Source organism: Rana temporaria, chromosome 13 (assembly GCF_905171775.1).
Source record: "Rana temporaria chromosome 13, aRanTem1.1, whole genome shotgun sequence".
Classification (NCBI taxonomy): domain Eukaryota; kingdom Metazoa; phylum Chordata; class Amphibia; order Anura; family Ranidae; genus Rana; species Rana temporaria.
Window position 1 is genome coordinate 107,137,634 of NC_053501.1, and position 17,140 is coordinate 107,154,773.

The following is a 17,140-nucleotide window of genomic DNA, read 5'->3' on the forward strand; positions in this document are numbered from 1 at the left end:
TGGTGAAATAAATACCCAAATCAGTGTATATAATTTAGTCTTTAGGAAAGTTATAGAGTCCAAAAACGATGGTTTATATCTGAAAATTCTTGATGTAGTGACGGCCTATCTAATTTCTTGAGTCCCCAAAGTGCCAGGACAGTACAAATATCACCCAAATTACCCCTTTTTGGAAAGTAGACAGTCTGAGGTATTTAGTAAGAGGCGTGGTGAGATTTTTTCAAACGTTTTTTTGGAATATGAAAAATTGAAAAATGATTAGATTTTTTTTACAATTTTGTACATTCTGTCACCATTGCAGAACAGTGTCATCATACGAATGGTGTGGTGGTGATCTGGGACACTGACTGGTAACAATATATAACAAATAAATTAAAATAAATTAAAAAATGTTATACTTCTTTACTACTTTTTTTTTTTTTTTTTTACATACAGTGACCAGAGCAATATAGTGTTACCATAGCCACACTACTACTCTGGGGAGGTAATCAGGATTTTTTAGATTTTTTTACTCATTCTGTGTTTAATATTTTGATTAGCTGTGATTGGTCACAGCTAATCACATGGCATAGCTGTGATTTTATTTATTTCAGGTACTTATATAGCGCCGTCAATTTACACAGCACTTTACATATATATTGTACATTCACATCAGTCCCTACCCTCAAGGAGCTTATGATCCAAAGGGCCAGATTCACGTAGAATCGCGGCGGCGTAACTTATCCTAGATAAGTTACACCGCCGCAATTTTTCATCGCAAGTGCCTGATTCACCAAGCACTTGCGATGAAAACCTACGCCCGCGGCCTCCGGCGCAAGGCGGGCCAATTCAAATGGGCGTGTGCCATTTAAATTAGGCGCGCCCCCGCGCCGGACGTACTGCGCATGCTCCGTTTCCTAACTCCCGCCGTGCTTTGCGCACCGTGACGTAATTTTTTTGAACGGCGACGCGCGTATCGTACTTCCGTATTCCCGGATGGCTTACGCAAACGACGTTGATTTTTAAATTTCGACGCGGGAACGACGGCCATACTTTAGACAGCAATACCCTTGCTGACTAAAGTTAAGGCACCAAAAAAAAAGTGTAACTTAGCGACGGGAAACTATACTAGCGGCGGCGTAGCGAACGCGAAAAACCGTCGTGGATCGGCCGTAACTACTAATTTGCATACCCGACGCTGGTTTACGACGCGAACTCCCCCCAGTGGCGGCCGCGGTACTGCATCCTAAGATCCGACAGTGTAAAACAATTACACCTGTCGGATCTTCTGGCTATCTATGCGTAACTGGTTCTATGATAGAAACAGAGATACGACGGCATATCAGGAGAAACGCCGTCGTATCTCATTTGTGAATCTGGCCCAAAGTCCCTAACTCACATATATACATAAACATAATAGGGCCAATTTGGACAGGATCCAATTAACCTACCGCCATGTCTTTGGATTGTGGAAGGAAACCGGAGTACCCAGTGGAAACCCACGCAGGCACAGGGAGAACATGCAAACTCCAGGCAGATGTTGTCGTGGTTTGGGATTCGAACCAGCGACCCTTTTTGCTGCTAGGTGAAAGTGCTAACCACTACACCATGGTGCTGCCCAATTGACCCTGTCTGTACCATGTGATGACTGTGACTAATCACAGAGCTCCTCACAATAGTAATTGGCCGCAGCTAATCACATGGTACAGATGGGCTGTGATTGGCCCTGTCTGTACCATGGGATGACTGTGACCAATCACAGAGCTCATCATAATAGTACATAAAGAAAGGCATATAACAAAAGCCTTTTATTATGTAGAACTGTCATGTGATCTGCATTGATTGGCCACAGTGATCACACGGTACCGGCAGCAGGCTGGTTAAATGGATATGTCATTGGCCGTGTCCGGTGAACACGGCAGGTGATAGATCGCGGGGGGCGCAAGCGAGGCGCGGTCCTGGGAGGAAGTAATATGACGTCCTCCCAGAACAACACAGCTCCCGCCCAACCTATGACGGTTTAAATGATGTCAGATAAAACAGGATGATAGGAAATCCTCACAGACAACAAAGCTGCAAGGGTTATAAGGTCTGTAGGAGTTTATTGTTATCTGTGCCCCCCCATGAAAGACATTTTGCCTCACTTTTTGTACATATAATGGAAAGGAGACTCAGACAGCTTTTATAAAATAAATGTTTTGACTTTAGAAAAAAGGAAATATTAAAATGCCATATAATACTGATGCATATAAAACATGCATTGTGTCCAGCTCTGTGTAGAGTTTACTTGGGCAGAGGCTGCAAAGAGAGTGAAACCAACAGACATTTCCTGTAGACGTGAGAAACTCTGACATATAGATATGTAACAGTCGGGTGTTTGATGGTTGTGGTCAACTATACACCTCAACATAGAAAAATAATATGATCTAAAGTCTTTAACCTCTTCAGCTCCAGCACTTCTATGCCCCCCATGGACCAGAGCATTCTTTACATTACTCTTATGGGCCCATTTATTTGGCATTAAACTTTGTCATTACTTAAGACTAGAAAGTAATACATATACCAGCCCTCAAAATTTCCACTCGCCTACTAGCATTTTGCAAGTGGATTTAAAGCGGGGGTTCACCCTTAGAGGGCACTTTTTCCCCTTAGATTCCTGCTCGTTTTCTCTAGGGGAATCGGCTATTTGTTTTAAAATATGTGCAGTACTTACCCGTTTACGAGATGCATCCTCTCCGTCGCTTCCGGGTATGGGCTGCGGGAATGGGCGTACCTTCTTGATTGACAGTCTTCCGAGAGGCTTCCGACGGTCGCATCCATCGCGTCACGATTTTCCGAAAGAAGCCGAACGTCGGTGCGCAGGCGCAGTATAGAGCCGCACCGACGTTCGGCTTCTTTCGGCTACGAGTGACGCGATGGATGCGACCGTCGGAAGCCTCTCGGAAGACTGTCAATCAAGAAGGAACGCCCGCTCCCGAAGACCCATACCCGGAAGCGACGGAAGAAGATGCATCTTGAAAACGGGTAAGTACTGCTCATATTTTAATACAAATAGCCGATTCCCCTAGACCGAACGAGCAGGAATCTAAGGGGAGAAAAAAAAAAAATTAATAAATGGGTGAACTCCCGCTTTAAGCTGGGGGCGAGTGATGACAGGGCTGCATGACCAATCTCCCTCCAATCTGTGCCTACACTTAGAGTCCCGATGAGATTGGCGGCCGAAGAGGAAAGGTGCATGCTCGGGAAAAGTAGTCTGGTGAGCCGCGCACAGGCAGAGCAGTACACAGGTGCTCTCCTTACAATTCTCATTAAGCCATGGGACCCAACAGTATGACCTCTCTGAGCCTGCCCCCCTCCCCCGGGCCCCCGACCAATGTAGCTGGAGAGCAGAAAGTAATGAGTGAGGTGGAGGATTGCAAAAATTACCACTCCGGTGCAGCACTCACTGAAAGTTGCCCTGACATGAGAGCGGCAGCCTTCTAGTTTGTGCAGTTTTCTTCTCCTTGTGCTCTATGTAAGTGTCCAACAGTTTAGCCTGAGCACTGTGAACAGACTGGTCTCAATGTGTGCTGTGCGCTGTCAGTGTGCGCTGTTCTATGGTGTCAATGGCTGTGCAGTTGTGTGGATCTCAGCGCTGGATTGTACTCCCTCCCGCTGTGCTGCAGCTCCTCTCTGCCAGCCTGAATAAAAGGGGGAAGTGGGGACATGCAAGCGTGGAGCCGCACACACAGGCTCCTGATGATGAGATGAATGGGAGAGCGAGAGAGGATGGATGGGAGTTGCAGAGGAGACAGCAAGAGAGTGGGGAAGAGACCCAGTTCTAGTGCCCTGTCCCTCTGGTCTGCCCCCAGTGCCCTGTCCCTCTGGTCTTCCCCCAGTGCCCTGTCCCTCTGGTCTGCCCCCAGTGCCCTGTCCCTCTGGTCTGCCCCCAGTGCCCTGTCCCTCTGGTCTGCCCCCAGTGCCCTGTCCCTCTGGTCTGCCCCCAGTGCCCCGTCCCTCTGGTCTGCCCCCAGTGCCCTGTCCCTCTGGTCTGCCCCCAGTGCCCTGTCCCTCTGGTCTGCCCCCAGTGCCCCGTCCCTCTGGTCTGCCCCCAGTGCCCTGTCCCTCTGGTCTGCCCCCAGTGCCCTGTCCCTCTGGTCTGCCCCCAGTGCCCTGTCCATCTGGTCTGCCCCCAGTGCCCTGTCCCTCTGGTCTGCCCCCAGTGCCCCGTCCCTCTGGTCTGCCCCCAGTGCCCTGTCCCATTTTGTTAAAGTTGTTGTTGGTAATATTTAATTTTGTAACTTGATTCTGCATAAAACATTGTCATTCCATGAGATAATCTACGAGGGCGTGTTTACGGGTGCAATTAGGCGCAGGGCAGTGTATGAATTAGGTGGGGAAACTGGTGGCTAGTAACTCTTGAGGCCTGGCTAGTAGCTCAGGACTTGAAATTTTGAGCCCTGCATATACAGTATTGCATTTTCTATGCAATCCAAAAAACTTAAACAAATGCATTTTTTTTCTATTTTGACCATTGTTAGTTGTTATAAAAGTTTTACTTTAGATTAAAGTATTTCTCCTTTTTATAATAACGCTAAAACAAATTTCTAGTACAAAGCAATGCAGTCATTTACAAATGAGATTTATTTTTTGCAATTTTTTATTTTTTGTTCAATACATTTTTCATTATAATTGTGATAGAGCCGCGTTCAAATAGTAAATATGTTGTAAATTTAAGTTTAAAATTGGAAAGGAAAATAATAATGTCTCTAGAAATGAGATAGGTAATTGTTTACTGGTGTTCAACATACAACATATTACATTAGTAGTTTTGCATAAAAGATTACAGATAATAAAATAGTGAACTCATTCATAACAGTTGAAATCTACATTACATCCTGCTTTTGTTATGCTTTTATGTACACACATGTTCTTATGTATGTAGTGTTAAATGGAGCGGGCCTCCTCGTTTCAGTATTACTTGTACTGTTCAATCTCTATATATCAACATTTCAATAAAGAGTATTGAATTAAAATACATTAATTAATTAAATAGTGAAAAGGGTAGAAACATTAAACATGGGTTCAGGATGAGAGTTGTATAGAGAGAACATCCTAATAAGTATAAACCATTTTATAAAGGTATGAGTGAGCATACAGGGATACAGACACCACATCCCTAGTAACAATGGATATAAAGAGAAGGGTAAGAGTTCACAAGCCTCGGGACTTTGACGGTGTAAAAACATGAGACAGTTCATATTCAAAAAGCCTACTTAATCCTAAACAGGTACACAAAGAGCCAAAATTCTCGACATGTTTCGCTCCAGGTGGAGCTTCTTCAGGAGATGATTCAATAGCATTTAATTATGTACTAGAAGTAAAGAGAGAATACGAGTGCTCATGTAAAGCTTGAAAAAACATATACAATTATATATAATTTTAATCAAAGCAAATATCAAGAAATCTCAAAAAATATATGTTGGAAACATAAATCAAAAGGACATACCGTATTTATCGGCGTATAACACGCACTTTCCCCTTAAAACCAGAGGAAAATCGCGGGGGCGTGTTATACGCCGATATGTATAAAAAAAAGCAGGGTACATAATGTATATTGTTTGCATGGCGAGTGGACAGCATCGGAGACAGCCAGGGGGATGTGGGGGTCTCGGGCCACTCGATTCTGCTTTGTAGACCTATGTCAGCCACCCCCCCCCCCCACTGCAGTGCACAGAGGAAGCCAGTCTAACTCTCACTCATTGACTCACTGACTCATTGACCGGAGCAGTCAGAGCGCAACTATGGTAACCCTCTGCGCGGCGGCTCACGGGAGTTATGCTGACAGGAATCTGATAGGAATCTGCCGTGAGTCCGAGACAGGTATTTCAAATGGCAGGCTGTGAAAAAGAGTCGGGGGGGGGGGGGAGCAAAGATACACACTGTCTTCTATTGTTTTAAAAAAAAAGATACACACTGTCTGACACCCCTTGTCTAAGCCCTAAATAACTCTTGTAATTTCAATAAATTAAAATGCCATCTAAATCATGTAAAAGGGAATTGTTAGTTCCCGATAATGGGGGAGAATATGAAACCTGTGATCAATGAGAGAATGTAAAAAAAATGTAAAAAGCTATATCTCAGTGCGGTTCACATTTGTGCGCTCTGCGATATTGCATGCGATTTGCACTGCAGTTATTTAACTTATAAGTGCTTAAATATTAATTAAGCTACCCTTGTGTTGCTTCAAAGTTCTGTATTTAAATATTTTTTTTTCCTGAAACTTCCCTCTTAAAATTAAGGTGCGTGTTATACGCCGGTGCGTGTTATACCCACACTTTCGAACCCGAAGTGGATTTCTTATGAGTGAGTGAGTGAGTGAGAAACTTGTATAGCGCATGCGAACTGAATCAGGGCCCTTGGTATCCATTTCCTACTGTATTTTGCCTTCAGAATAGATGGGTTTTGAGTTTTTTCCTGAAGTCCAGGTGACTCACTTCCATTCGGATACTGGTTGGTAGGGCGTTCCATAGTCTAGGTCCTTGGACTGCAAATCTTCGTTCTCCTTTGGACTTGTATCGGGCCTTGGGTATCTGGAGTAGATTTTGGTCGGTGGATCTGAGAACGCGATTGGGGTTGTGACATTTTAATTTTTCACATAAATATTGGGGGGCACTTCCTTGCATGCATTTGTGTGTCAAGCATAGTGCCTTAAATGTAATTCTGTCTTTTACGGGCAACCAGTGGAGGGCCCTGAGGGACGGAGAGATTGATTCTCAGGTTTTTTTTCCTGTTACAAGTCGTGCCGCCGTATTCTGGACAACTTGTAGACAAGCAATTTGGTATTTTGGGAGTCCAAGGTAAAGGGCGTTTGCATAGTCGAGTCTGGACTTAACTATTGTTCCCACCACGACTGCTATGTCTTCTTTTGGGATGAAGGGAACGAGTCTACGTAGTAGGCGCAGCAGATGGTGGGATCCGCTGACTACTGAACTTATTTGTGCATCCATTGTCATGTCGGAGTCAAAGGTGACTCCGAGACTTTTGACTTTGGTGCTGGGGGTGATGGTTTGTCCCAAAATGGCCGGGGGTGTCCATATAGCCAGCCTCTTACGGTTGGCATGAAAAAAAAGAAGTTCTGTTTTCGATCCATTGAGTTTAAGATAACTCTTCGTCATCCAATTTTCTATCAGAGTAAGGCATTTCTCTAGTCTGAGATAATGATCCTTTTTATTGCTGATACGAAAGTAAAGTTGGGTGTTATCCGCATAGAAATGGTAGAGTAAATTCTGATTACTGATGATTTTGAGGAGAGGGCGGAGATAGATATTGAATAGTATGGGCGACAAGGGAGACCCCTGAGGGGCTCCGCATGACACCGTGCGTTTTTCAGAAGTGAAAGGACCTAGTTTCATTATCTGTAATCGGTTTTCCAGAAAGGAGGAGAACCAGGGGAGATCCGAGTCTGCCACTCTTGCTACTTCACCTAGGCGGGTCAGCAACAATTTGTGGTCTACTGTATCAAACGCTGCACTCAGGTCCAAGAGTATCAGAAGACAAGATTCTCCTTCATCTGCTGCTTCGAGAGTGTCATCCCATATTTTGAGAAGTGCTGTTTCTGTCCCATGATCCGGACGGAAACCCGATTGAAGTGGTGACAGAGAAAGTGTCTCGGGACACTATGATGGTCCCGTCCTTTCTCGATTAATCTTCTATGCTCACTGAAACGTGCCCTCAAGGCCCTAATGGTCCTACCCACATAAAAAAAGCCCACAAGGGCAGGTAAGGCAGTATACAACGTAGTCAGTGGAACAGTTGCAAAAGTCCTTGAACGTGTACGACTTACCTTTAATTACAAATGATTTTTGGCCATGTTGAACAAATTGACATGTCATGCAAGGAGGTTTCCTGCACTGGAACATACCATGGAGGGGAATCATAATCAACAGGGTAGCAACTAGTGATGTAATATTTACATGCTTCATCTATTAAAGGTGCTGGATATCCTTTATCAAGAACATTTTTGGTGAGCAGGGCGCCATCAAAGTCATAGTCACTGTCCCTGGTACAATTTCATCAGAGTGCCTTCAACCGTCAACTGACCGAGCGGTGGAGAGAAGCTGCTTTGTTGTGCAGTTGGGAGGAAGCCAGCAGAAATTAAGAATAAGTATAGCTGTTTTTTCTCATCCTCCTACACAACAATGGAGTGTTTAACTCTTGTAATTTGGGTAAAAGCCACTGCAAGGGTCCTTTTTTTTTACTTGAATGCGAAAACATCACTACAAGATGCAACTTGATTTCCTGTTGTTAATTTTTAGTTAAGTTGTTAGTTTCTTTGATCTTTTTTTGTAGGTGCTAATAATATGAGCCCTCTAGGTGTATCCGGAAAACCAAAAAAACGTCTTAAAGTCTTTGTTCTTTCTACACTATTTATACTGAACCACAAAACTGCAATGATGGTCCAGTCCGCAGCACTGATAGTCTTCATCTGTAAGTATTTACTTTTATTACTGTCAGTATTTAAATATCTACATATTTCCCTATTTATTTCCATATCTTCAATGCTGTTGCTTATTCTAGTTTCAATAAAGTAGTGTCTAGTAACTGTTTTTAACACAGCTTCAAAAAAGTAGAAAGCTTTGCTTAACGCGGACAGTCATTGTCAGTTTGTCGGTACCATGAAACCCTTAAGTTTCCAGATCTGCCCATCTACTGCGGCCTTTATTTTGGGGCCGCTCTCTTTTCAATGCATGAAGAGTGAGAAAACACCCCAACGAATAATATATGAGGCTTGATGAGTCTTTTGGGAATGTTAATTTTTTCCACAAGCTTTTGAAAAATGTGGAAAGAAAATGAAAGCTCATTTGCTTTTACACAAAGATGTCCATTTATACACTATTTCTAACACATAGCATCTACATACCAAAAATTGCACCCCAAAATATATTCTGCTTCTCCTTCCAAAAATAACAATACCATATGTGTGAGACTTTTCCACAGCCTGGCCACATACAGAGACCCAATATGCAAGGAGCACCATCAGGTGTTCTAGGGGCATACATTTCAAATCTAATTTGACTACTGTAAGGGGTTAGCTCGGTAGCGGGGTGTGTGACCCCCTGGATGGGTTCACTACACACTGAATTATACAGAGAAACAGCCGAAGACGGTTGAAAGCAAAGATTTTGGTTTATTCTTCCATCTCGCTGGAAACAAGTGCTAGCATCCAAACACAATAAACAAAATCAAGCATAAAATAAACCCTGGTCACTTGGGGTGTCTACCTTCACCACACAGGAACCTATCTATGGAGTCTGGCACAGCCTACTGCTGGGCCGACACTACTGGTCCTACAGCAGAAAAACAAAAGTCTTTTTGATTTTTATCACACAGAAAAATCAATAGCACCTCACCTCTTCAGAAGTATTTCAGCTACTGCTCCCCTTCACTCAGAAAGCCTCAGGATGCAGCAATCAGTAATAATCCTCTGGATTACTTATAGAGGCCTTAATTGCCTCATTCTGAACAGCTGTTTTTCAACGCCTTTAAACCTTTCTGGCTGCTTTTGCAGCCGACACCTGATAATAATTGGTGTATTGTCTAAACAAGGCAGAAATGTATCTCCCGTCTGTAACAACACCCACAGATTTACCTGACTTCCTGTCACACTACCTATTACACTTTTGTGAGGCACTGTAGTGGCACTAATGGGCACTGTAGTGGCATGGATGAGCATAAATGAGGCATAAATATGATATGCATATGATAGGCACAGTGGCTGCATATGATGTTTTTGTTTCAGTATTTTTCAGAATCTTGTTTGTAGTGCCAGCCACCACTGATCTGATCACTTATGGTTTAGAGCTGTCAATCCCTGGTCTCTGTGGCTCGAAGCTACAAAGGAGTGCAAAGGTGACATTGGGGGTTGAATAGACAACTTATGTCTTCTTAAACTCATCTGCAGTATGCTAACACAAGGGAGATTGTTAAAAAAAATGGAAGCTTGTAATAGGAATTAGTTAAAAATAAAAAAAAATAGAAGCTCCTGCTGTCCCCTTGCACAAAGCCATATGAACACAAATGTGAGTCTTGGGTGAACTTGCATACATTTTTGTTGTTCCACGGGGGGCACTCAGTTTTGAGGTACAGTATGACATCTTGGGTATCTATTTACTTGAAACAAATCTGATATTATACTGTAGTGTGTGTTTGTGTATTTTATCTCTATTTATGAGTAGTGTGTGCGAGCAGTTTATTGATGTCATTTGTACCCAATTTCCCAGAGGTTCCATAGAGCCAATGGTTTTGCCATTACGATTACATAGTTACATAGTAGGTGAGGTTGAAAATAGAATAGGAATGGTAGAGTAAATTCTGATTACTGATGATTTTGAGGAGAGGGCGGAGATAGATATTGAATAGTATGGGCGACAAGGGAGACCCCTGAGGGACTCCGCATGACATCTTTACTTTATTAGAGTAGAACGGCTGGTGCTGGTATTCTTATAGGCAGTACCAGTGGGGAAGCTAGACATTATTTCTCCCGGGGCAAAGAATCAGTTTGGTGCCCCCCCCCCTCCCTCATGGGACAAGATTAGGCAGAAGTGAGAAACTCCCAGGCCGCTGTCACTGAAGCCGGCCCACTGAGCCATCGGCCCACCGGGAAACTCCCTGTAGTCCCAATGGCCAGTCCATCCCTGCCTGGGGAACACTCCCATATATACCCTCAAAATAGGAAGTGACCTTGCCCATGGCCAATGCACCAATGCATGTAATTAACCCCACTGTTACCAGGCATTATTGCATACATGAATACAGTGATTACAGTGGCATCTGCCAAAAAAACAATACAGTGTTTTTGCATAGACTGCATTTTGTATTCCAGATATTTAACAGTTTTTTTTGGTCTTATTTTGCAGCCACGATCTTGGGACACACGGGTGAGTCTTTATTTTTAGATCCATAATTTATTCATTCATTCAATCAATTAATCAATCAATCACTATAGTAAATTATAGATATAACAGAAGTGTAGCGGGAATTCCATTAGATATATAGTCCAGTTCATCAGTTCATCTTAGTTCTGCATACTCCAGATTGTGTGATTTGTACATTATGGTTCTAATGTATAGCAGCCAACTGCCTAATGAAAATGTTATGCCGCGTACACACGATCGGAAATTCCGACAAGAAAACTGTGGATTTTTTTCCGACGGAATTTTGGCTCAAACTTGTGTTGCACACATGGTCACACAAATGTTGTCTGAAATTTCCGATCGTCAAGAACACGGTGACGTACAACACGTACAAAGAGCCGACAAAACTTACGCCGGTCGGATCTAAGACAAATCTATGTGTAACTGATTCTAAGAATCAGGTGCATAGATACGACGCCTCACACTCAGAGTTACGACGGCGTATCTGGAGATACGCCGGCAGAACTCCTTTGAGAATCTGGGCCAAAATGTCCGATGGAGCCTACAAATGGTCGGAATTTACGACCAAAAGCTCACATCAAACTTTTCTTGTCGGAAATTCTGATTGTGTGTACACGGCATTAGTAGAGCCCTTGTGTGGCATCATTGTCCTTAAGTGTAGCGCTACCCCCGTAAGGCTGCTTAAAGATATAATTACCAAAAATAAGCCGGTATAAGGTGAATACCTAACATAAGAGCCTGGTGTGGACCCTTATCAGCCCAAAAGCCTAGGAAAGGAAGAAGATGAGCGAGCACCCCCCCCCCCCCAAACTACCAGGCCACCTGCCCTCAAGTTTCTAGGCACTCAGATCAGCTCTGTACACGGTGAGCGGAGCCTTTCAAGAGCGTCTGCAAACATTAATGGATGCACTTGCTGTTCATCGGTTATTACATAGTTAGTCAGGTTGAAAAAAGACACAAGTCCATCCAGTTCAACCACAAAAAACAAAATAAAAAAACACAGTAAAATCCTATACACCCAACTTCATACCCACAGTTGATCCAGAGGAAGGCAAAAAACCCCAGCGGAGCATGATCCAATTTGCTACAGCAGGGGAAAAAATTCCTTCCTGATCCCCCGAGAGGCAATCGGATTTACCCTGGATCAACTTTACCTACAAATCTTAGTACTCAGTTATATTCTGTACATTTAGGAAAGAATCCAGACCTTTCTTAAAGCAATCTACTGATCTGGCCAGAACCACCTCTGGAGGGAGTCTGTTCCACATTTTCACAGCTCTTACTGTGAAAAAACCTTTCCGTATTTGGAGGTGAAATCTCTTTTCCTCTAGACGTAAAGAGTGCCCCCTTGTCCTCAGTGATGACCGTAAAGTGAATAACTCAACACCAAGTTCACTGTATGGACCTCTTATATATTTGTACATGTTGATCATATCCCCCCTAATTCTCCTCTTCTCAAGAGTGAATAAATCTAGTTCCTCTAATCTTTCCTCATAGCTGAGCTCCTCCATGCCTCTTATCAATTTGGTTGCTCTTCTCTGCACTTTCTCCAGTTCTCCGATATCCTTTTTGAGAACTGGTGCCCAAAACTGAACTGCATATTTATTTCTGGAGTGATGTTTATAAACAGCAGAAATAGACATCAAACAGCCCGCCATTTTTTTTTTCTTACAATGGGGCAGTAGTAAGATGGTTAAAGCTAAACTTTCAGTTTAAAATAAAAAAAATCTAACAATTAATTTTGTTTATTAAGACAGTAGAAATGCCTGTCCTTTGGCAGCGTAATGCAGAGAAGTACTCATACACACACGTGCTGGTGTGGAAGCAGCAGTCTCTTTGCAGAGGTCTGACATGCCCTCCCTGCTTAGTCACTCCTATGGCTTTGCAATTAGAAAGGTTCTGGCTCCCTGCTGATTGGAAAGCTCTAGCTCTAAATCAGAAAGGGGGCAAGTTGGACCTCTTCAGCCGTGGCAGCTGGTGCTTAAATTTTTTGGGGGACGCAAACAAACTGAAAAAAACCCATCAATTGTAGCCACTGTGCCCATCAAACACAGCTACTGTGCCATCAAACGCAGCCACTGTGCCCATCAAACGCAGCCACTGTGCCATCAAACGCAGCCACTGTGCCATCAAACGCAGCCACTGTGCCCAACAAATGCAGCCATTGTGCCATCAAACGCAGCCACTGTGCCATCAAACGCAGCCACTGTGCCCATCAAACTCAGCCACTGTGCCATCAAACGCAGCCACTGTGCCATCAAACGCAGCCACTGTGCCCAACAAATGCAGCCACTGTGCCATCAAACGCAGCCACTGTGCCCATCAAACGCAGCCACTGTGCCATCAAACGCAGCCACTGTGCCATCAAACACATCCACTGTGCCCATCAATTGCCACCACTGTGCCATCAAACGCAGCCACTGTGCCCAACAAATGCAGCCACTGTGCCATCAAACGCAGCCACTGTGCCATCAAACGCAGCCACTGTGCCCATCAAATGCAGACACTGTGCCATCAAACACATCCACTGTGCCCATCAATTGCCACCACTGTGCCCATTAAACGCAGCCACTGTGCCATCAAACACACCCACTGTGCCATCAAACGCAGCCACTGCACCCATAAATTGCCACCACTGTGCCATCAAACGCAGCTACTGTAGCCATCAATTGCCGCCAGTTTGCCCCATCAATTCCCACCAGTTTGCCACATCAATTTCTACCAGCCTGCCCCATCAATTTCCACCAGTTTGCCCCATCAATTGCCGCCAGTTTGCCCAGGGCCAGATTAAGAACATCATGGGCCTGGTGCTGAGGATTTTGGTGAGGCCTTTTATAAAAAATTAATAAATGCGTGGGAATGACATGAACGCAGCCCGGCCAAGGCAAGTGACCAAAGGCACAGAACCCAGAAGGAAGACCGGGTGAAGATGGAAGTGCCCGGGCCCCGCCTGATTCATCACAGCGCAGCACTGGAGGGCTCAGTCTGAAAATGTAAGTGTACACTAATGTGCTAATATGCTGTGCATACTTGTACATTGTGGCATAACCTACCGCAGGGCCTCTAAAAAGTAGTAATGTCAGGAAAGTTTACTACCACTTAAATATCACAGGATCCCAGGAGCCTCTCATGGGGCCCCTACTGACCCAGTGGCCCTTGGGCAGTGCCTAAGTGCACAGTTACCAACATTAAAAAAAAAAATTCAGGGACACTTTTTTATATAAGTGCTATATTTAGAGTAGCTGAGATCCCCGATGTTCCTACATCACAGTAGTAATCACAAAATTAAATGAGTACTTATAATGGGGCAGAACAAATATGAGAACTGAGATTTCCTTTAGTTGAACTAACAAAAGTGTTTCCATTCTAGAACTGGTAACATTGAGGATATTCAGTATAATTTTAAAGAACTGTTTTTGTGGGTAAGCGACATAGGGGAGGAGTATGGACGGTATATAAGTGGGAAATATGTGCAGGTGAGGGAGAGGAATGTGGAGGGTCTAACAGTGGGCACTATGTACAGGAGAGGAGTGCAAAGGGTACGGCAAAAGGCACTATGTACAGGAGAGGAGTGTGAAGGGTATGACAATGGGCAGTATATACAGGAATAGTAAGTGTAAGGGTAGGGATGTTGGCGCTGCCTGGGTAGACACCTGTCCACTGAGCACCCTATGGGTGGTCTGCCTACTAGAGGCGGTAGGTACAAGATGTCAAGTGACCCCAATATGGGTAGTGCAGTCCCTTGTCAACTAGGTAGGCCCGTAGGTAGATATAGGCCCCAGTGACCTATTGGGATTGCTACAGGCGGGCACTGTGTTCTGGTGGCTGAGCTGCAGCTCTCTAGTGCTGTGTAGAATATGTAGCCATATGTACAGAAATATGCACTCTGCAGAACGGTGTAATACCAGTCAGTGAAGTGTGTGGGATACCCTTGTGTCACAGGGTATATTGCTAGATGACAAAAGGAGGACACTGCCTCTAAGCAACACCCTATCAATCACATAAACAGAAAATAAATAGATATAGCAGGTGCCCAGACAACTGCCCTCTATAAAGAGACCCCTGTAGGGAAAAAACCTTATATAAAAAGCATATATCATAAAACTTAATCCGGCACCTAGAAGCAAATGATGCTAAATTGCAAATATATATATTGGAAGATACCACGTAAATGATATAAGTTTCGGCTGCAATGCTAATGTATGGGCTGCTGCCCCCTGTGGGAAAGAAACCTACACCAGTAATACAATATCTGCTATAATCAACAGGACACCAAAGTGTTACACCGTTCTGCAGAGTGCATATTTCTGTACATATGGCTACATATTCTATTTCTGAAGACGCAAAACTGCGAAACGCGTAAGAAGCTATGTGGACAGCGCAAGGGGGAGTGTAATTTTAACCAGTGAGACCACAGGTACAGCAGGAGCCAGGAACGCACCTGTACGATAAGCTGGTCAGCGGCTGTCTAAAAGACTGACACTGCCAAAGACACCAGGTGCTGGTTTTAAAGCACCTCTCTTGTGAGTAGTTTTTTATTATGAATTTTAAATAAATATATTTTTAAACGTATTTCACCATGATGAGCCCCTTGGTTTCTTTGAGGCATTGAGGAACATCCTGAGAGGACTCACCAACTTTAACGGAATAAGTTTTTGAGGCACATTACCAGCTGGGGTCTGGTGAGTTTGCATTTCAGCAGTTGGTGGTGGTAGCACTTATCTTTGTCGGGTGGAAGAAGTGACAGCACCCTGTATGCATGAAATATAGCACCAGGATCTAAACTCAGCAACACTTTCTGTTTGGACTGGAATTTGTGAACTGGCGCTCACCCATAATTGGGGACGTGTTGCAGCATGAATGCACATGAATTGTGAACAACTAATTTTTGGCACCAACGCACTTTATTATTATTTGTATATATTAATAATATTATTCATTATTTATATGTTCGCACACTTGGGCATGTATATTCATAATAGTTTATAGACTCACTTATAGCACTTTGGAATATTGTTTCACAAGCACATCATTTGGGGTAGCCATATTTATTTATTTATTTATTTATTCTTTTATTTTTGATGGCACAGCATATGCACATAGCATCACGCTAGTACATATGTTCACAAGAGCTGTTTCTATAGTGACCCATCATGTACATCACTATACTGGACCTAACACCATATCACTATAGGGGTCAAATAGAAAAAAAAAAATATTTTTTTGGGTAAACTAAAAAAAAAAATTTTCTTAATTTTTTTTTTGATATCACATTAATATACCAGCGCAGTACCAACACCTTTCTAATCTTGTACCTACCGCCTCTAGTAGGCAGACCACCCATAGGGTGCTCAGTGGACAGGTGTCTACCCAGGCAGCGCCAACATCCCTACCCTTACACTTACTATTCACCCCTGTCCCTTAGGGGACAGTTTTTAGGGAGGCAGCAGCCCACAACCTCAGGTATCCCAGCGCAGGTTTTTCCACATTTATAGTATATACAGGAAGAGTGTGGGGGTATGACAGAGTGTAGTACATACCAGAGAGAAGTGTGGAGGGTATGATGGGGCAGTATGTACAGGAGAGGAGTGTGTAGGGTATGACAGTGAGATCTATGTATAGGAGAGAAGTGTGGAGAGTATGACAGTGGGCACTATGTACAGGAGAGGAATGTGGATGGTATGATAGTGGGCACTATGTATAGGAGAGGAGTGTGGAGGGTATGACAGTGGGCACTATATATAGGAGAGGAGTGTGGATGGTATGACAGTGGGCACTATGTATAGGAGAGGAGTGTGGAGGGTATGACAGTGGGCACTATGTATAGGAGAGGAGAATGGAGGGTATGACAGTGAGCAGTATGTACAGGAGAGGAGTGTGGAGGGTGCGACAGTGGGCACTATGTACAGGAGAGAAGTGTATGACAGCAGGCACTATGTACAGGAGAGGAGTGTGAAGGGTATGACAGTGTGCGCTCTGTATAGGAGAGGAGTGTGGAGGGTATGACAGTGGGCACTATGTACAGGAGAGGAGTGTGTAGGGTATGACAGTGGGCACTATGTACAGGAGAGAAGTGTGGAGAGTATGACAGTGAGCACTATGTACAGGAGTGGAAGGATATTTAGGGACTGCGTAGTGTTTAAGCGGGTCATACATGGATTGAAATTACGCCAATTATGCAGAGACCAGCCATAGTCGATCTATGTATGGGCTAGCTGGTTTTACACAAGTCAATCTATTAATCA

General features: G+C 43.9%; 1 protein-coding gene across 1 annotated transcript in view; it reads left to right on the forward strand.

Annotated features, from left to right (window-relative positions):
* Window positions 1-5,146: 5,146 nt before the first annotated feature.
* The window catches only part of LOC120920116 (titin-like), a 122,899-nt gene continuing 110,905 nt past the window's right edge, over window positions 5,147-17,140 (forward strand). Inside the window, exons 1-4 of the mRNA XM_040332029.1 lie at window positions 5,147-5,164; window positions 5,249-5,363; window positions 8,311-8,448; window positions 10,878-10,898. Of these exons, the coding sequence (XP_040187963.1) occupies window positions 5,147-5,164; window positions 5,249-5,363; window positions 8,311-8,448; window positions 10,878-10,898 (292 nt within the window). The remainder of the gene's footprint in view (window positions 5,165-5,248; window positions 5,364-8,310; window positions 8,449-10,877; window positions 10,899-17,140) is intronic.